The sequence below is a fragment of the Opisthocomus hoazin genome, chromosome 19 (assembly GCF_030867145.1).
Source record: "Opisthocomus hoazin isolate bOpiHoa1 chromosome 19, bOpiHoa1.hap1, whole genome shotgun sequence".
Taxonomy (NCBI): Eukaryota; Metazoa; Chordata; class Aves; order Opisthocomiformes; family Opisthocomidae; genus Opisthocomus; species Opisthocomus hoazin.
The window spans coordinates 7,732,236-7,752,269 of record NC_134432.1 but is presented as its reverse complement, the minus strand read 5'-3'; the positions used below and the strand labels follow the sequence as shown (position 1 = coordinate 7,752,269).

The 20,034-nt window shown below is 60.7% G+C and overlaps 2 protein-coding genes across 3 annotated transcripts in view; both read right to left on the bottom strand.

Annotated features, from left to right (window-relative positions):
- Positions 1-3,611, bottom strand: part of EHMT1 (euchromatic histone lysine methyltransferase 1) — a 126,405-nt gene extending 122,794 nt beyond the window's left edge. The window contains exon 1 of one of the 2 annotated variants that reach the window (XM_075439280.1): positions 3,556-3,611. In XM_075439280.1, coding sequence (XP_075295395.1) covers positions 3,556-3,576 — 21 coding nt within the window. In that variant the 5' untranslated portion in view covers positions 3,577-3,611. Of the gene's footprint in view, positions 1-3,329; positions 3,354-3,555 lie in introns of those variants that run through there. The other variant, XM_075439285.1, reaches the window with a different exon arrangement.
- A 7,280-nt stretch (positions 3,612-10,891) lies between these two features.
- Positions 10,892-20,034, bottom strand: part of ARRDC1 (arrestin domain containing 1) — a 37,935-nt gene continuing 28,792 nt past the window's right edge. Inside the window, exons 3-8 of the mRNA XM_075439661.1 lie at positions 14,969-15,019; positions 14,258-14,412; positions 13,580-13,762; positions 13,023-13,199; positions 12,428-12,839; positions 10,892-11,503 (exon numbers count right to left, since the gene is read on the bottom strand). Of these exons, the coding sequence (XP_075295776.1) occupies positions 11,439-11,503; positions 12,428-12,839; positions 13,023-13,199; positions 13,580-13,762; positions 14,258-14,412; positions 14,969-15,019 (1,043 nt within the window). The 3' untranslated portion in view covers positions 10,892-11,438. The remainder of the gene's footprint in view (positions 11,504-12,427; positions 12,840-13,022; positions 13,200-13,579; positions 13,763-14,257; positions 14,413-14,968; positions 15,020-20,034) is intronic.

Below are 20,034 nucleotides of genomic sequence, written 5' to 3'. Positions count from 1 at the left end.
CCCGGCACCAGCCGGCTGAGGGGATGAGAGCACGGATCAAAGCCAGGGCAAAGCCTGAGCACCGCGAGCCTGGTTTGTGAAACTGCTCAGCCTGTTGAGTCCTCGCCTTTAAAACGCGGGGAGCTGCTGGGTGCTGAACTCGGAGATCGGCTTCAGCTGAGGGTGCTGAGCAGCAGGGAAATCTGTCCTCTATGTGGCTTGCACGCTGCCTCTTCGCTTTAAAAGATCAAAGCTGCATCTCCAGAAAAAAGATGTTACGGATCAGAACAGATAGGAGGGGAAAAAAAAAAAAAAGATGAAAAATGCAGTGTGACTTCTGAAGAGAACCACCTCATTCAAAGCCACATGCGCACCCTGCTTCCTGCTTGGCATGCAGGCACCAGCCTTCCTGAGGTCAGCATGAGCCCCAGGGAAAACACCGTGGCTTGAAACCTCTCTTTTCAAGCTCACACCAGACGATCATTTTAGGAAATGCACAAACACAAGGTCAGCTGATTATTTCTCTTTTGACTAAACTGATGCAAACTGCAGTAGCAGCATCAAATTCAATGAACCTGCACTGTCATGAACTGGCTGAGGAAGACAAACTCAAGTCCTTAATCTTCAGCGCTGCATTCACAGTAGGCCTAAAATAAGTAAAAACATCAAAACAGACTGGGTATAAGAAACCTGCTAAAGAAAACCAACAGCAAAACCAGTCTTCTCTGCAGCCATGCGGTTACTGCACCTAACGACTGCAGCACGGCTACTTACCTGGCAGCTCAACCGTTTCCCAAAGCAGAGTTTACTTGGGGCAGCCTCCGAGCAAGGCAGCCAGAAGAGAATCTCCACTTAAGTGTAGAGCTCACAACTTATCAGGAACTTGGTGTTCAGAGCGATCCTCCCTCACCTGGGCAAGAGGCTATTCTATACTGGAAGTTTTGCTTTGAGTTAACCGACTGCCCTGTCAACTTTGCCTGTGGCAGCAGTGTGGGCACTCCCCGGAGACACACAGGCAGCACTCCTCCAACGCACCGCTCCCACCCAGCGCTGTGCTCAGAGCAAACATCTCCTCCCGGGAACACCTCTCCTGACCAAGGGAAACAATCCCTCCTTCCTACTCCACCCTGCACAGAGCGGAACACCGCGGTTACGGGATGTTTGTCCTTCCTCTCCCCCACAAGCACTGGGGAAGCCAAGAGCATCTCCTCCGGTCTCTCAATTCCAGCCTGGTTTATGCCAGCTTCCTCCCCTCTGGCCTCTGAGGGGTGCAAGCAAAGGCTGATCTGGCCTCAGATTTAACTGAGTCTATGGGCGACGGGAGGAATTAAACTCCAAAGGAGTCACCGTTGCCCCCCATAATCCACGGCAACATCTGTGGATATTAAGCCTGACTCCAAAAGCAATGTTTCTTAATGCTCTGCAGACAGCGCAGACCCAACCAGGACCCCTGGGAGAGGCTTCCCAAAATAAAAGGTGTGCAGCTGCAGTGTTAGGACTAACCTGTGTGTTGAGAGTTGATGAGTTATGAGCCAACTCCTGCCCCGGTTACGGCCATGCCATCCTCCTGAAAGCAATCTCACTGAGGTAGCTGAAGGCAAAACTGGACCATGAAGTCACAGAAGCATGAGGGCTGATTCCTGTGTCACACGGCAAGATTAACACCCACTCCTCTTCAAAAGTGCAAGGAAAGGGCAGCAGGATCAGGCCCTGAGACGTGGTCGTGATGAACAGCAAGCATAACGACACCCTCGGACAAAACTCCCACCAAAGATGACAGGACTCTTGCCTGACTAATAAATTTGAGCTGTCCTCGCAGCGCTTCGCAAAGAACTGCTGTTGCCACCTGCATGGCCAGGCTACAAACTTCATCCCGCACGGGGGCAGAAGCTCCTTGCCACAGTGCAACCCTCTCAACACGGTACTGCAGAAAGCGAGCTGGGAACGACTGCAGCGTGGCCCGTCACACCTCACCGGCACGGTGCAGCCCAGCCGCCGGAGACGCCGACCGGCACCCACGCCGGGCGACAGCAGCGGGGCGGCCGCTCGCCCCCAGCTCTCGCTTCGCCGGTGCGTGAATCCACACCTGCACTATTATCTCCCCACTCTGTGTGAGTGCGAAGGCTCGGCAGCCAGCGTGCTGCAATCTGGTGTTCACCTGAGGGCAAACGCTGATGAAAAGAGTTTATGTGCTGCGACAAAACCAGGGGAAAAGTTTCGGTCCGGCATACAGGCACGCCGCAAGCGCAGTCGATACTTCAGCTCCGCGTGCCACTGGCGTGATGTGTCGGGGTAGCCAAGCTGCCTGTCATACTCCTCAAAGACGTTTACAGATCTGCCTAATTACAGCTAATTGTCATTACACGTCAAACTCCATGTTCTTTGGGGATTTTGGATGCGACTCCGGTGTTTTCCCCAAACCCCGAGCCCAGTGCACGCCAAGCCCTGCACCGACGGTGGGAACGCAGCGTCGGCAGGGCCAGCATCTGTGCAGGCAGGATGGCGGGGGAGCTGCCCCGCAGCCCCCCATTCCTCTGACGACCTATGAGCAGGGCTGGCTGCCGGGGAGCCCCTCAGCTCCCTCAGCCCCCCATTCCTCTGATGACTCATGCCCGGGGCCGGCTCCCGGGGAGCCCCTCAGCCCCCCACTCCTCTGACAACTTGTGACCAGGGCTGGCTGCCAGGGAGCCCCCCAGCTCCTTCAGCCCCGCAGTCCCCTCAGCCCCCCATTCCTCCGACGACTCCGGAGCGCCCCGGAGCAGCCGGCGCAGGCCCGCCGAGGGGGAGCGCAGCCGCCGGCGGGGGCCGCTCGGGCCTCTGAGGTAACTCGGGGAGTTTTCCTGCGGTAAAACTCCGCGCCCGCCCCTCCGCGGGCGGCTCCGCCGCCTCCCCGCGGCCGCCCGGCCCGGGCTCCCGTTTCCTCGAAAGACGGAGGCCGCAGCCGCCCCGCCTGAGGCCGCGCTTCCCGCCCGCGGACCCGGAGCGCTCCGGCCTCCCCCCCGCCAGCTCCTCCCGGTGCGCGGGGCCGGGCTGCCGGGGGCGGGCCGGGGGCTGGGCCGGGGCCGCCCCGCCGCCGCGCGGGCCCGGGGCCCTGCATGCCTCATGCCTGCCCCCGCAGGAGAGCGGGCCCGCCACCCGGGACCCTGCATGGCTCATAGCGGCGGCCCGGCCGGCCCTGGACTCTGGATGGAGCCGCGCCAGCGCCACCCAGTGCCCCGCCGCGTTGGGAGCCCCGGAACATGGATGGCGGCCCTCACCGCTCCCCCCCACTCCCCCCGCCTCCGCCACACGCACTCGCTCCCATTGGGGGGGGAACCCCGGAACCTGTATGGCCCATACCACTGACTCACCGTGGAGGGGTGTTACTTATACAGAGTCCCGGGCCCCCCTACACACAATGGCAGCAGCTCCCACATTCTTCCCCTCAGAGGAGTTGGACTGAACCATGGGGCGGCGGGGGCACGGCCCCCCTCCCGGCCTCCGACAGAACCCGCCTGGCCCTGGGCGATACCACTCCACGCTCCCCCATCTTCCTTCCCCCCGCCCGGGTAGATGGACGCCGCCGCTCTCACTCACCTCGGCATCCACTGTGGCCATGGCCGGAGCCCCGGAGCGTAGCCCCGCCCCCTCGGCGGCTCCTCACGCTTTGGCTCCGCCCCTTTCCCCTCATTCTTCTCAATGGAGACGCTCCGCCGGCCACTGCGCATGCGTGCGGCAGCATGGCGGCCCCCAAGGGGCTCCAGTGGCCGTACGGCGTCATGGCGGCGCCCATCGTGAGGCTGCCGTACAGCCGGTGGGCTGAGAATGGGGTGAAGCGGGGACACAGGGCCCGTCGCTCCCCGCGCACGGCCTCGCCGGCACCCCCAAGCCACCGGCCCTTTACCGTTCGGACCGAGGGCCCCCGAGACGGCGGCTTGGCCCCTCACGTGTGGGTTTTATCCCGCGGTGGCAGCTGGGTGCCTGCCCGGTGCTGCGCGGGGGAACAGCACCAGCCCTTCCTAACCGAGTCGATAACGAGCTCCCCGCGCTGCCAGGGGTGCCCTTGCCCCAAAACCCAAGCCAAAATCTGTGCCAGATCCCAGCAGGAGTCAAGAAGTCCCTCTGCCCTCCCGCCAAAAAACTTCTCCTTTGACAATCAGCTGCTTCTGGAGCTTCTCCCGCTCGCGCATTGTTTCCAGCCCCGCACGCGGGGCTCGGGCATCTGTCTTCTCTGTCGGCAGGGACGGACGCGCCAGGGAGAAGCGAGCAGCTCGCCCTGGCCCTGCCCCAGAGCACCCCGCTGGGGTCACCTCCAGCTGCTAAATCCACGCTGGCAAATCAATTTGCTCTTCTACAGCTCTGCAGTACAGCAGCAGATACCGCAAGGGGAGAGATAAACACCTCTGCTGGCTCCCGGGCCCCACAACGGCTTCGGCTGCCGCCCAGGGACACCCCGCTCGCGCCGGGGAGACGCAGGGCCTGGCAGATGCCGCGGCAGCAGCCTCCCGGGCCAGGGAGCGCCTGTTTCAGGGAGGGAGACGGGAGCCGTCGAGCACCCCAACGTCCATTTGGGCGTCCACTGGCTCTCCCATGGAACAACGCTCCTTCCCCCGGCCCATGGGCCACTCGCCTGCAGCCCCGCTCCGACCCTCGCTGCTCTCAGTGGGCCGACAGCGTGGCTCACGCCCTCTCATCTTCCGAGGTGAGCAGGTAGCGAGGGGCACTGGCCACCCTTCTGGGGACCTTCTCCAGAACCCGCGACCTGGTGCCGGGGTTACCCCCGGGGTTACCCCGCTCTCGCCCCAATGCAGCGCAGGCACTCGCCATCGCCCGGCAGAGCTCCACGGGCACCGGGGCGGGAGGAGGCCATGGCTGCCTCAGAGTGGCGATAGGGGGGACCGGGAGGGAGCAGCGGAACCCGCCCAGACCCGGCTGACCCGGGACATGCCCCGAGCTCGGACAACGAAGTGACCGCGGGGGCTGGGGGACCGCCAGGCTGCCAAGGCCTTCGGGAGAGGACGGGACCCCAAGGGAGCCCTCAGCGCCTCAGCCGAGACCCCGCAGGACGGCGAGAGGCAACCCCACGCCGCCCGCCGTGCCCCGGCCGCTGCCGCCCGTGTGGGGGTAAAAGGGGGGAAGGGGGCCCCGCCCCCCGCGGCCTCCCGGCGGCCCCGCCCCCGGAGCTCGGCCCCGCCCCCCGAGCGCGGCCCCGCGGCTGGTGCTGCCCCCGCCCGGCCGCGCCGCGGTCAAAATAAGAGTCCCCGGGCTCGAGGCGGGACCTGAGCCACGCCCCCCCCCCCCCCCCCCCCCCCCCGCCCTGCCTCAGCCCCACCCCAGTTTAGCAGCAGGGCGTTAATTACCGCCCCCCCCCCCCGAGAACCCCCCGCACGCCGGTAGCGATGACAGGAGCCCCCCCTGGTGTGGGGACCCCGAGGCGCCCGCCGGCCCCATGGAGGGACCCTGCCCCACACCAGTGTCCCCGGTGGAGCCTGGGCTGCGGCGAGGCCAGCGTGTGTGTCCCCCCGGGACATCAGCTGCACCCGTCGGGGCTGCCCAGCCTGACCCGGGAGGGCATCGCCCGCCTTCAGCCCTGCTCCCGCTGCCCACCGCCCTCGCACCATCCGGGATGGGGGCAGGACGGCCGGGCCAGGGTCCACTGGCACCTCTCGCCTTCGCTGCGGCTCCGTCCCTCTCCGCTGGAGCCGGGGACAAACCCCCCCGGGCCACCGGGAAGGGAAGCGGCTCCTGCCAGATGCGAGAAGTAACTGGGAAGGCCCAGGGCCCTCGCAGTCCATCGTCACCTGCCATGGCTCCCGCCCCACCACAAGCCCTCCCGCTCCCCCGGCTTCTCTTCACGTGCGAATCACAGGATCCAGCATGGCCGGGGTTGGAAGGGACCTCTGGGGATCCCCCAGCCCAACCCCCTGCCCAAGCAGGGTCACCCAGAGCAGGCTGCACAGCACCGCGGCCAGGTGGGTCTTGAATATCTCCAGAGAAGGAGACTCCACAGCCTCCCTGGGCAGCCTGGGCCAAGGCCCCATCACCCTCAGAGGGAAGAAGTTCTTCCTTGGGTTCAGCTGGAGCTTCCTCTGCTTCAGTTTGTGCCCATTGCCCCTTGTCCTGTCGCTGGGCACCACTGGAAAGAGTCTGGCCCTGTCCTCCTGACACCCACCCTGCAGATATTTAGAGGCATTTCTAAGGTCCCCTCTCAGCCTTCTCTTCTCCAGGCTGAACAAGCCCAGCTCCCTCAGCCTCTCCTCGTAGGACGGAGCGAGCGGGGCGAGGACACAATCTGGTTTACAGCCATCTCCCCATCTTCCCGACGCAGCTGCTGCGAGGTGGGGACTCTGCGTGGGCAGCATGGAGCCAGAGAAGGGCCCCGCCATGGCGGCCATGGCTGCGGCCGCGCTGACATTGCCCTCTCCCGCGCCGCGCAGGGCGAGCAGGGCCGGACCTCCGCGTCCCGGGATTCCTGCCAGCAGGAAGAGACAATCCCAGCGGCCCCAGTGCTTCCTCCGGCTGCCAGCCCGCATCCTGCCCGCCGGGGCCCGTCTCCATCGCAGGAGCAAGGGACGGCGCAGCTCGCCCACCAGCGCCTGCCCACCCCGGCGGGCCCCACCGCGCCGGAGGAGACGCGGCTGCGCTTCACTGTCGGCCGTAAATCAGCTTCCGAGCTCCAGCCGTAGACGCGATGCCTCCTCTTCCCCCCAGCTGCGCCAGGCCCTCCCCGCGGGTCTCGCCACCCATCCACCCCCAGCGAACGCTCCCCCGGGCTCGCAAACGCGATCTTTATTTACATCTTCAGTTCTTCACACTTGGCGGTTTAAAACCCAGCACAAAAATACTGCCCAGAAGCTGTGCAAAACGTGTAAAACTGCCAGTTTACGTCCTCAAACCCAGTAATAAATCACGTAAAACCCAGTAAATAAAGTCTTAGGCTGTGCAGAGCCATCACAAACGTTGTTGTATAAAACCCCCAGGTCTGCAAAGAGAACCACAGGAACCACGAATCGCAGCCACGAGCGTCGGTACGAGACAGGCCACGAGGTTTGAGGGGTTCACCCCACCAGTCTTTCCTGGGGAGGAGGGATGGGACATTCCTGCTGCTGATAGCTGGAAATATTGTAAAATACAGTGTAAAAACCAAACAGACCCCAGAACCCCCTTTATCTCCTCTCTTGCACTGGCTCAACAGGAAAAATTCCCAGCAGAAAATAACTTACTTTTACAAAACCACTGAAAGTTCAGTGGAAAGCTGAAACAGAATCACCGCCCAACACGCAGAGCCTTCGCGCTCCGCGTCCCCCCTCTCCCCATCTCCCGCAGGCAGGTGCCAAAGCGGGGTTTAGCAGGACACAAACAACACTGAAAAGGCCAAAAATACGGAGGCGGCACATGTGGAGAGCGGGACGAGAAGACAGCCACGAAGGACAGAAAAGAAACAGCAGAAAAAAAGAAAAAAGCACAGAAGAAATGTTGGTATTTTCCACTGAATGCTGAGTTTGGAAACCAATCGCTCACAAGCTGCACGCGCGCCCCACCACCTCCCCTCCTCATTTCAACAACACCAGAAACAACTGCTTACAAACCTGAGCCAGGAATTTGAACGAGTTCCTCCACATGGAAGGTTTTCACCCAGAGCTGGGTTCCGAAAATGGGTCTATTTTCCCTCTTTGGGAGTTCAGGAAGAGAGGGGGATGGCCCGGGGCCCACAGGAGCTCCCCAGGACGTGGGGAGGTCGAAGCCCGAGGGGCTGCAGAGCAGAGGGACCGCAGTGAGCAGAGGACGGGGGATCGCCCGCTCGCCCTCTCCAGAGGGGCACACATTCGCACCCCAACACTGGGTTTCGCCCCGTCGCGCTCACCAAAGCACTCGCTCCCCCCGTGCCCTGGGGCCACGCTGCGGGCAGGTTTCGGAAGAGCCGGGCTCCCTCCTCCGTCCTGCAGCCCCGGGCTGTTCCAGGGCCGCCCGTGAAACACGAAGAAGCTCTTCATGCCGGGCTTTGGCTCCCTGCTGCTGCGCCGGGGGAGAGGCAAGGCTGGGCAGGAACGCTGAAAACCACAGCACTGCGCCGGTTCTTTCCGTCCGCCGGCACAACAGCGAGGGGGGTCGGAGAGAAGCTTCGGGTGCCGACCTGCTGCACCCCGGCTGGAGCCGCCTTGGAGAGGCCTCTCCTCGCAGGAGCTGTGCGTGTCCAGCCCTCGCATCAACTCTTCCAGCTGAGGACCACCACGAGATCCAGCTCCGACTCCCTCCTGCTCCCTCCACAGCAGCCAGCAGGGATGGACGCTCCTCAGCGGCGAGGAAGAGCGTGCCCGCTTGGCCCTTGCCTTGCCGAGGGGACACCGTATGCAGCAAGAGGGGCTGAAGGGCCAGTCTGGAGCAGATCGAGTTCGGGTAAGCGAGCTGCAGCGCACGGGAGCACTGCGGAGATGCGGGGCACAGCATCGGAGCGGCGTGGGATGCAGCCAGCCTCTCCTCTCGCGGTCTCCACCACCAACGGCGCCTTGCCAACGGTGAAGGGTCACCGAGAAGGACACGCTGCCTGGGGGTCCAGCAGGACAGCCCGGTGGCTCCAGCCACAGCAACCAAACAGCGTTCAGGTTTTCCAGCGAAGGAGCGTGGGCTGGATAGGTCACCAGCAGCTCAGCTTCAGGGCTGGAGAACAAGGAACTGGGAGCCCAGTCCCGGCCCAGGCTGCCACTCCCGGACCCCTGCTGGGGTGGGAGCCTGTAGCCCAACCCGGCACATCCAGAAGCACTGACAGGGAATTTTCCAGGTGTGGAAGGGATTCGGGCTGAGGCCTGGGAGCAGAGACACGCACTGCCGCCCGCAAGGAAGGCCACAGGAGCTATGGGCTGAGCCGGGCAAAACAGGTTCAGCTAAATGGGAGGAAGAGGGAGAGCACTGGGGAAGAGTCACACCACTACGAACCAACAAGCAGCTGCCTTTGAGCCCCTGCGTACCAAGCATGCTTCCCACGGCAGGCACAGACCACCAGGCAGAGGAGAGCAGCTTGAATAACAAAAGCCGGGCAGAAGCTAAGGTGAGCAGAGGGTGAAGAAGGAGCCTCCTGTCTGAGGCACAGACCACACCTCGGGCTACGTGCGCTGACAGCACCCAGGCAACACCTACACGCTTCAGACGTGGCGTCACCCAACTGCGGGAGCGGGGAGGAGCCGCCTTTCGTTTTCAGTAAGTTTCCTCCCAACGGCTCTTTCGGAGAGGGCACGGTCTGGTGGTCTCCAGCCAGACCTTGGCTGCTCCACCTCCATCCTCCCGAAGGGAGAGTCTGCTCTCCCCTCCCGCCCCACCAGCCCGCTCTCCAGTATGGCAGGGGAGAGCCCCAGCCCTGTGGGCCACACGGACAAACGCCGGCTTCGGGACACGGGGCTGGGGACGCAGCGCTGCGGTGCGGGGGCTGCTCTCTCCGGAGCCGAGCCCACGTGGTGCCAACTCCCTCCAGCCACGCAGAATCACGGGCCCAGCGCCACGGTCAGGCTGCCCTGGGCTCGCTTCCCCCACGCTGCCCTGGCAGAAGTCACCGTCCTTCCCGGTGACAGCAAAAAGCTTCCTTCGTTTCGTAAGGAATCGGCAAGGTGCATTCCTGGATTTGGCATGAACAGGCACAGGGTTAAGCATCAGAAATGAATGAAAAAGCACAGCATTTCTCTTAGAATAATTTATTAAATACAGCATTAAAATTTGTATTTATGAATTCAATCATTAAAAACAAAACTTCATCTCATATATATATATATATTCAGGGACAATGACAATCATTCTATCAACATCGGTGCGTGTTGTGCCAGCACTGCTCAGAATGGCACCTTCGCTACGCTACCCTTAAAGCGGTTCAACACTTACAAAATAAAATCAAATCCAATAAAAAGCATTTGCAAAGAAAGAGTGCAAAGCAGGGCTTGTCCCCAGCTGCCTGCCAGGGCTGCGCTGCGGCGGGCTCGGCCGCAGTGCTCCCACCAGGTCTGCGGGGTATCGCCCGCCCAGCGCGAGGAGCCTGCAGACCGCTGCTCAGCAGTGCCCCAGGGCTGCAGCCCATGGTCTCGGCCGCACGCCTGCAGCTCTCCAAGTATCTGGTTTGTGGTTTCCCCAGCCTGGGCGGTCAATACTAAAAAACCTAAATAAGCAGGGGGGGGAAAAAAGCACAAAGAAAAATGTTGTTCTACATCCACCAGCTTCTTCCCCCGACCTGCCAGGTCCAGCGCAGGCTGCAAATGAGGCGCGGTGGTTTGTGTTCCCGCTCACTCGTTTTGGCATCCTGCTGCAGCTCGGGAGACACGCGGTAAACCAGCACCGGCTGGCGGAGAGAACAGTCCCCAGGCCCAGCACCCTGGCACGCCGGCGCGGCCTGCTCCTGCGAGGGACGCAGCCCCGAGGGAGGGTCGTGCCAGAGGGAAGGGCTTCCCCGGACAGGGTCCCTGGGCAGACGCAGAGGTAGCATCGCACAGATCTGTGTAACTTGATTGTCACGTCCTTCTGGCCTGCCAAAGGCAGCGGCAGCTGGGATGGAGAGGCAGCCTGCGGGGGTGGGAGATGGGACGCGGGGGGTCCGGTCCCCCCGCTCACAGGCTGACTGGTGCTGTTCATCCCGGGCGCTGCGGTCCAGCAGCGAGCGACGATGGGCTGTCTCCCACCGGGCTCCTGAGAGCTGCCCTTGCTGGAAAAGGCCAGCAGCGGGCCGGTGGGCAGCCCGCGCCAACGCCGGGCTCTCCCTCCACAGCTCACCAGAGCCTCCTGGGTTACAAGCGAGTGCCCCAGCGAGCTCCCCGCTGCCAGAGCCCGCTCTCCTCTCACCACACGCAGGCAGCGGTCCAGCCGGCTGCGAGAGGATCAAAGGCTGCCAGTCACTCACCCCACAACATAGCAGGTATAGCAAGGGCTTGTGCTTTTGGCTTTTTAAGAGTCCCTGACCTTTCGAACCTGCTTACTCCGAGAAACCTCCTGTTCCAGCTACCCTTAGGACCTACGAGGACAAGGAGGAAGGGCTGTCAAAAGCATTTCTGGAGAGCACATGGCCCCTAAAAGAGAAGAGAAAGTCCACAGAGCCCGGCCCTCACCTACAGTGGAGACATGCCAAGTCAGGAGCGTTTCAGATAAGGCATCGCAGGTGCTTTGATAGTAAAGCAGTTAGTGTTGACTACAGTACTTTAAACACAGGCTGCTGCAGAGGGCACCCCTGGGGCAGAAGCAGTTCTCCAGCACTTGGTGCAGCAGCAGGAGACGGCTTGGTTTCCCAGATCTCTCCCACGCACACACGCGGGCTGCTTTGGTGCCCTTTTTGGTTTTTTCCCCCCTCCCTAGAAAGAGACTTCAAAAGCCCAGGCCGGGCTGTGCCATTCCCCCCACCGAGCAGCCAGAGAGACAGAAAGACACCTTGTGCTGTACCAGACTTTGCGGCAGGCAGGTGAGCCGTGGCGCCCGGGGGTGGGCAGCGCCAGCGGGACCTGAAGCGGGGGAGGCTAGTTGCCGTTGGTGATGCTGGAGTTGGCACTGCTGCAGCTCTGCTCGTAGGATGGAGGTGCCTCTGCGGGGGAAAGAGAGAACAGGAGCGGTTACAGTGGGTGTTTGGGAGGTTTCCTTCACCCCAGTCTATGTAACTCGGTGCAGAGTAAAGCAAACTGCCAACACGCACACGCGTCACGCATGCAGGCACTCTCTCTCCAGGACCCTACAACCTGCCCTGCTGAAATACACGGGGTTTGCACGTGCACACGCAGAATGCGAGCCAGCCAGTCCTACCCTATTCCAGGGGCTACAATCAGCACCTCAAAGTCCTGTTCTGCTCCTCCCCTTCTTTCACAAGCATCCTCGTGCACCTCCAGATCGCAGCTGACCCGTGCTCCGTCTGCTGAAGCGGCACATCGAGTGTCTCGTCAGCCCAGCGCTAACGTACGGGTTTATTGGGGTAGGACCGTGCTAAGGGACACTGCTGGTCCCTGCCACCCAGCCGCCTGGGACAAGCACGGCTCCAGGAACCCACCATGCCGGGATTTCCCCGAGCTTTTCTGCCCTGGACAGTCTCTCAGCTCCCGCCCCCACAGCTCGTCTCTTCAGCCCAGCTGCAGGCCCACTCCAAGTCAGACAGAAGATTTCAGTTACGCCATTTTACTGGCTCTGCTCCCACCAGCCTCACCACAAGCCAAGAAGTTTTTCTGTCAGTGGGAGGCTGAAAGCTCATTTAAGAACAGGGAGATCCTCTCACAATGAGCCCGGGGCAGGCATGGGCGCAGACGTGGGAACGGACAGCCAGCTCTTACAGCTGTCAGAGGGGACTCCTCCGGAGGCTAAAGCAGGCCGAGAGATCTCACCATCCCCTCTGACATCAGCCCCCGCAGGCTGACATCCCTATATTCCCACCCAGCTCACAGCTAGCACAGAGACTCTTCTTGTAGGAGACCTTTGCTACCCCGCCGCCAGCCCGTTTGGATCTCCGGAGCGGGCTGCTCACCGTACGGGTAGCCCCACGTGCTGTACTCCGGAGGCAAAATGAGGGAGCTGGCCGTGGGGACGGGCACCACGTTCCCCTCAGCGTAGTAAGGGACAGTGGCTCCCGTCGACAGGCAGAGCGTGGGATGGTTTGGAGAGCCCGTCTGCTCCGACTCCACCCGTATTTCCTGGAAGCTCAGTCCGGGGGCGTAGCTGAACGGCTGCTGCTGGGAATGGCTTTTGGTGGGGATCGAGACATTGTCCATCGGGTGATAACCACCGGCAGCCTCCTCTTCCTCGGGTGGGGCACTGGGTACCACCGCAGATGGTATGTGCTGGATGGACCGGGAGGGGCTCAGAGGCACCCTGTTCACAGCGATGTTACCAATATAAATGGGGAGAGTGACCGAAACCTCCGGCGACTTGAGGGAAACCTGGAAGAGAAGGAAAAACAGTGGCAGCCTCTTCATTACACACTGCACCGGGAAGGCTGACCTGACACGAGGGCCACCCGCGCCACGCAGCTACGGAGCTCAGCGATTGAGCTCAGACCGGGAGCGGGCACAGAAGCTGCAGCACGGCGCGCTGGAGCTCAGCGGGAGCACGGACGTACTCACCTGGATGTAGTAGTCGATATGTATGAGGCTGCAGCCCTGCAGAATGGACTGGGGCAGTGCCGGAACGAGGATCTGCTCCTTCCATTCTGCGTGTTTCCAGGCTTTCACTCCCGAGCCTTCCACCTCCGCGATGGTCCTCAGGTCATAAATCCACCGCTTGGATTTATAAGCCACTTTCTGTGCAGACAGGAGAAAATACAGCTAGCAGAGGGATTGCAGATGGTCTTCTGTCTCCCACAAATGTAAGTCAGGACCCCAAACCACCCAACTGCTTTGTCAAAGAAGCACACGAGCACAAACGTACCGCGCATATTGCGGAGCAGCAATGCCCATCGTTACGTGACAGGCTGAGTCGGTGCGAGCAAGACAAGTTCTACCACCTCCTTCCCCAGGAAGGCAGAGAGAAACAGAGCTGGTCAGAGGTCTGGGCTCCTCACTGCCACCTCCCAGCCACACGCAGCACAGATGCACGCTGGTGAGAACCGCCCCAGTTTCACAGAGGCCTCAGGGTACGGAGTACCAGCACAAGCTGGAAAATCGCCCTTTCGGATGGTTACCTGGAGCAGACTGGCTACCACAGCCCCGGTGTCCCGGCCCGATTTGTTCTCTATGTCCGTGCGGAGCTGGATTGCTTGCCCCACGATGTACCCTTTCAGATCCGAGGTGGCGGTCAAGATAATGTTGCCACTTTTCACAAGCTTGTAGTTGAACTTCTTGGTGACTGACATCGTGTTGGGCTGCTGCAGGACAGCAGAGAGACAGAGACGTTGGCTCAAGAGAGTCAGAAAGCCTCCAGGAAAACAGAGATTCAAAACAAGCAAGCAGGAATATTTCATCTAAGAGGACACAAAGAACCAGCAACACAACAGTGTCACAGACAACAGGTCTCACTTCTCCATCCCCCCAGTTCTGCTACCCTATCAGTCGCTCTGCCCTCCACAGCAAGTTCCCCAAGCCCAGGCCTCCACGAGCACTTGGTGCTATCAGCTAACACCTCTCTCTGCTTGCTGAAAATTCACCTCAATCCTTCAAAGCAACATGCAGAAGAGTCAAAAATCACTTGGAGCAGGGACTGATGGCAAGGCAGGACAGATCAGGAGTCCCTGTCCTGCTCCTGCACAGACAGGGCATGCAGTCAGGGAGCGCTGCCCGAGCACACGGTTATTCCCCAGACGGCACGCAGGACCAGCGCTGAAGCCTTGGCACTTCCCAGCCATGCTCCTCCCTGGTCTTACCTCAATGTCAGGGATGTCATTCAAGTTGAGAGGGCAGAGAATGTAGAAGATCTTGCTGCACTTGTAGTCCTTGGAGAAGCGAGGTGTGTCTACCACAGCTTTCACCTGATGGAGGACCTTGCCAAAAGGGCCTTCAAATGATGTAGGAGCAGAGGCTGGAGTCGAGAGAGAAAGAAAAGGATCATTAGGCTGAGTCAGGCCAAGTGTTTCCAAACTGGAAGTCCAGTAGTCCCTTTAAAGAGCTTTCCTCTTCACCTGAGGAGTTCTGCAAGAACCTGAGAGACAGAGCACACAGGGATTCCCCCATAAAAGTCCTGGGGCTGAACACTTAGGTCACTCGGAGACCTTGCTGCACCTCCTTACAGGAGAGATCCTCTGCAACCACAGGTGCGAGAGCAGAGATCCTCTCTCTGTGTGCAGGGCGGCTGACTGGCCACAGCCCAGGACCCCTGCGCACACCCCAAGAGCTCGCAGGGTCACGCTGGGAGAGGCGTCAGTGACGGCTCGGGCCTGGCTTTGCACCAGACAAGCCAGCCACTTGTCCAAGCTCCTCTGCTGCCTGTGGCTGCCCTTACGCTCCCTCCAGCATCTCCGGGCCAAGCTGTCAGCCTGCCTCTGCCATCCAGCCCAAGTCCTGCTCGGCACAGCTCGAGCAGCTGCAGAAGCCAAGGCGTACAGGGAAGTGCCTTCAGCCATTCATCTGCACCATACCTGGCAGCAGGAACTGGAAGGGAAAGCTGTGCTCTCCAGCTGTCAGGACCCCTGCAGGAAACAAGAGCAAAAGATCAGTGGGACAGGCTGTTGCCTTGGAACGGTGTGATCTTCTGGAGAGCACGATCTTCTGGAGAGAGAGGCCACCGCCCGGGAAGGACACACAACTTGTTCAGCTGCCTAGAGCCCACTGGACAGCCCCAGATCCAACAAGCGGTGCTTGAGTCAACTCGAGCACTGGCTTCCACCCACCTTGCCTTGGGACAGGAGATGTCTCCATTCCCAAGGACTGGTTCTACGGTAAGGCACCCTGGAAATAAGGTAGTTTGGGTTTAAGCGATCCCAGTGCCATAGCAAGTGGTTAGCCCCAGACCACGGACAGAGGGCATGGAGAAGGGATGCTCTGTGTTTGTCCTTCCTCAAGTAAGCTACAGCCAGTTAAGGGGAAGGCGAGAAAGCACTGGCACTGTCTGAGGGTGGTAAGGAGGCCTGGTGAGCATCAAGCCACTATAGCCCTAGCCACACACCAAGGCCATGCAGACTGCATGGTGTTCAGGAGGTGGAACCAGAGGTCCATCTCATAGAATCATAGAATGGTTTGGGTTGGAAGGGACCTTAAAGCTCACCTGGTTCCAACCCCCCTGCCATGAGCAGGGACATCTCCCACCAGCCCAGGCTGCTCAGAGCTCCATCCAAACTGGCCTTGAACCCTGCCAGGGAGGGGGCAGTCACAGCTTCTCTGGGCAGCCTGGGCCAGGGCCTCACCACCCTCATAGGGAAGAATTTCTTCCTAATATCTAATCTACATCTGCCCTCTGTTAGTTCACAGCCGTTCCCCCTTGTCTCACCACTACACCCCCTTGTGCAAAGCCCCTCTCCATCCTTCCTGTTGGCCCCTTCAGGCACTGGCAGCTGCTCTAAGGTCACCCTGGAGCCTTTTCTTCTCCAGGCTGAACAGCCCCAACTCCCTCAGCCTGTCCTCATAGGAGAGGTGCTCCAGCCCTTGGATCATCTTCGTGGCCTCCTCCGGCCCCTCTCCAACACATCTATGTCCTTCTTACGTTGAGGAGGGAATCCACCCCCGGTCCCAAGAAGGGACCTGCAACACCTCAGCCTGGCTGCTTAGACAACAGGAGCCGAGGAAAAGATTTCCACAGCGTTAAAACTTCAGCACTGGTTTTCTTCAACCATATCCCACCCTGCAACGGCAGCTTTGAGGGCGCAGATCAGAGCCAAGACTCAGCACGCAGCTAAAACAAAAGCTACAGACTCAGACCGCCCGACCCCATCTACCCTCCGGCACCGCCAGCTGGATTCCGGATTCCCTCCCAGGGCAGCGTGACAACCGAACCGGACCTGCAGCCTGATCCGGTAACGTCAGGCAGCTCCCAGCGCTGCCTTCGGTAAGAAAAGCACTCAGGTTTATCCGCATTTGTTAATAAGGTCTATCCACATTTGCCAAAGGCGTGTAAACACGAGAGGTTTTGTTTTCCGAGTGGCAGTGCTAAGAGGAGACCTGGACACTGATGAGATCAAGCTGTGTTTATCCTGCTTTATCCCATCTGCAGTGCTGTGTCCAGTGCTGGGCTCCCCACTTCAAGAAAGATGAGGAGCTACTGGAAAGAGTCCAGCGGAGGGCTATGAGGATGATGAGGGGACTGGAGCATCTCTCCTATGAGGAAAGGCTGAGGGAGCTGGGCTTGTTCAGCCTGGAGAAGAGAAGGCTGAGAGGGGACCTTAGAAATTCCTCTAAATATCTGCAGGGTGGGGGTCAGGAGGACGGGGCCAGACTCTTTCCAGTGGTGCCCAGCGACAGGACAAGGGGCAACGGGCACAAACTGAAGCAGAGGAAGCTCCAGCTGAACACGAGGAAGAACTTCTTCACTCTGAGGGTGACGGAGCCCTGGCACAGGCTGCCCAGGGAGGCTGTGGAGTTGTGGAGTCTCCTTCTCTGGAGATATTCCAGTCCCGCCTGGATGCGGTGCTGTGCAGCCTGCTCTGGGTGACCCTGCTTGGTCAGGAGGATGGGCTGGGTGACCCACAGAGGGCCCTTCCAACCCCCAACATTCTGGGATTCTGTGCTTTGCAGGAGGGTTGCTGGCGGTACCCAGACTCTTGATTTTTGTTGATGCAGGACGGAGGAGACAGCTTGCCCGCTAATAAAGCTGGCTGCGCAGGGCTGGCTGTAAGAGAGTCCCGTCAGCAGGGGATTGAGAGGATGACGTGACGGGGAGGTGGGGAAGAGAGCAGGGTCAATCCCTCCACCGACACTGCGAGCCAGGCAGCTTGACTCGGAGCATCCTTCACCTTACGGAAGGCTGCACCTCGGCCACCCCTCAGGGACCTCGGGCACCCAGCGAGGGTGCAGCCCACCTGCAGCACAGGCGCAGGCAGAACCAGTAACAGGACGAGCACCGCACCGCGCGTCGCTACAACGGAGCGAACCAAGGGATGACTATTTACACGCCTGTCGTTCGCGAGAGGAGCAAGATTTGCTCATCCCCACAGCCCCAGCCCCAACACCCCATGCTGATTTCCCTCCCTGGCCCCCAAATAAACCGAAGGATGGAGGCTAACATGCAACACCCGGCCTTGTCACCAGGTGGAGGCACGCAGCCAGCCACCGCCATGGCTGCCAGGCCCGGTGCCCGGCAGAGCTGCCACGGGCACAGCGGCGTGGGGCGGCTTCTCCGACCCCTTCTCGGGAAGCCTCGCGCAGTTAAAGGCAGCGGCGTGAGACGCAGCAGGTGCCTTTGCTTGGTGGTTACGGGGTAAAGCCCGGTTAACACCAACGGCTCAACTAACCCAGCGCGTGTCTGCTGCTCCGAGGGTTTCTGCCTCTTACTGGGCGCCGTTCAATGTCGATCTTACAGCCGTTGCACTTCTGGAAAGCGAACTGATCAACTGGAACACCTCAACTCTCCCGTGCAGCTTCTGCACTGCAGGAAGCGGACTTGCTCCATCTGAGCGGGAGCAAGCCCTGTCACTGCCATGCAGCGGGAAGGGAGATGGAGTCCCAGAGGGCAGTGGCTGCGCCTTCCACCAAGACCTGGAGACCTTCCAGCTGTCCAACCTGCAGAGCCCCAGACGAACATGCAAGCAGTGATTTCAAGGCTCCTGCCAGGAGCAGGAAACTTCCCAGCCTTTCCAGGACCCTCAGGAAGAGCTCACAGACTCCACAAAGCCAAAGTCCCTCTTCTACATCACAGGCGGCATGGTCCAACAAGTCACTTTGGTCATGCTCCTGCCCAGCTCACGCGCACCAAAGCCGGGCTGGAAGCGAACCTGCGAGCACTTCAGGTTCATGGTTTCTACCCCCCTGCAGAAGACCAGGGGTGCTGAAGGTCACTCCCAACGGCAGCACCACACAAGGCAACAGGCTCTCCCAGCAACACGCATGGCCAGCATCACTCGCAGGGGACACATAGCTGCCGGAGCCACCACATGACTTGGTGGCACTGATGCAGTTTCCAGACAGGTAGCCCAGCCTCCAAGTAAGTCACCAGATGAGAACTGCCCACAGGTCAGCGTGGAGCACCCCGACAGCTCAGACCAAGCCCGAGCACCCAGAGACCTGCTGGCTCACACCGTACTCAGACTTACTGTGAGCCCACCCTGGGCAGGGAGCAGCCTGCAGCTCCCTCCTGCAGCTCCCACCCGCAACAAGCTGCCTGCGAGGGCTGGAAAAGGCCATTCCCACTCTCCGCGGCCAGCGATGAGTCCCAAGACCAGCTACCCCAGAGCGAAGTCGCACCCCGTCGTAGCTCACGTGGACCGAGAGCATCGCAGCAGTGCCTGGCTCATGGCCACGAGAGCCCAGACCTCGGCCCTGCACCGAGCAGGGAGCCAGGGAAATGCAGCAAGCTCTATTCTCCACTCCATTAAGCAGAGAGATGCTGCAGGCAATTAGAAGTAGCTCTTGTTTTCAGACCTGCTCCTTCCAGCCCATGCTCTCCTTCCCCCAGAGAGTGAGAAGCATCTTTATGCCAGCCCTGGGATCCCCCACATACAGGGAACTTTCCAGCAAGCTGGACCAAGCACCCAGGTCCTACCCCCAGGAGCAGACACCACCGTGTCGGCTTCATTTGCTCACACAGCTAACGAACGGCCGGCTGCTCGCAGAGCCCCGACTGCCAGCTGAACACGCGAATTCCCTGCCCTTGTTGCAAGCACGGGAGCTGTCTGGGCAGGTCGCTGGTGCAGGGGCGGCAGCACCCCCAGCCCCGCGTCTGGCCGGGGACCCCCAGCCCCGGCTGTAGGCACCCTCAGCAGGCCGGAGAGGGCTGGCGCGGAAAGCAGAAGGGGTGTGGGAGTTCAGAGCCACAGCTGTTTCAGAGACAAGGGTTGATGAAAATAAGATGCAGAAAAACACGAGCCTGACCAAGACGCGAGGCTCTCGTGAAAGCACGGGCACGATCCAGAGTGCCTGGGGGAGCAACAAGAGAGCAGAAACCGCAGGCCAGCTCGGGTCCCGCCTGCCTTCCGCTGCGGGCAGGACGAGAGGCAGATACTTAGCAGTAACCCCACACTGAGTTGCTCCCCAGGCTCCTGCTCACCCCTCCTGGCAGGACCTCCTCCAGCACAGAGACGGTGGAGGCTCCCTGTCCAACCTGCCTGGGATTACAAAGCCATTTCAGTCTTTTGCCACGCGCCTGGTGCCTTTGGCAGGTGGAAAGCTGGCAAATCCTGGGCCGAGTCCCCCCTCACAGTGGGAAGGGAGGTGGCAACTACTTTTAAACTCTCCAGCTGGCAACTCTGCTCCTAAAGACTGAGCTTCCATCTCCAAATGCTGACTAGTCTGGCTATAATGTGGAAAATCTGCAATTCCCCTTGTCCCAGCCACCCCGTGAGCACGGGCAGGGCACAGTCCGACCTTGTGCCAACACCCAGGTACCGCTCGCGTGGAAAACAGCAGCAGAAGCCACCACGGCTCCTTGTGAGGGACACTCGTGGCGCTCGCCCATCCCGCACAGCCACCGCGATGGCAGGCCAGGGCAGCGCGTGCCTCGTCAGCCAGGCACGTGTCTCGTCAGCCAGATCCCCAGATCGCAGCAGGGGAGACGCAG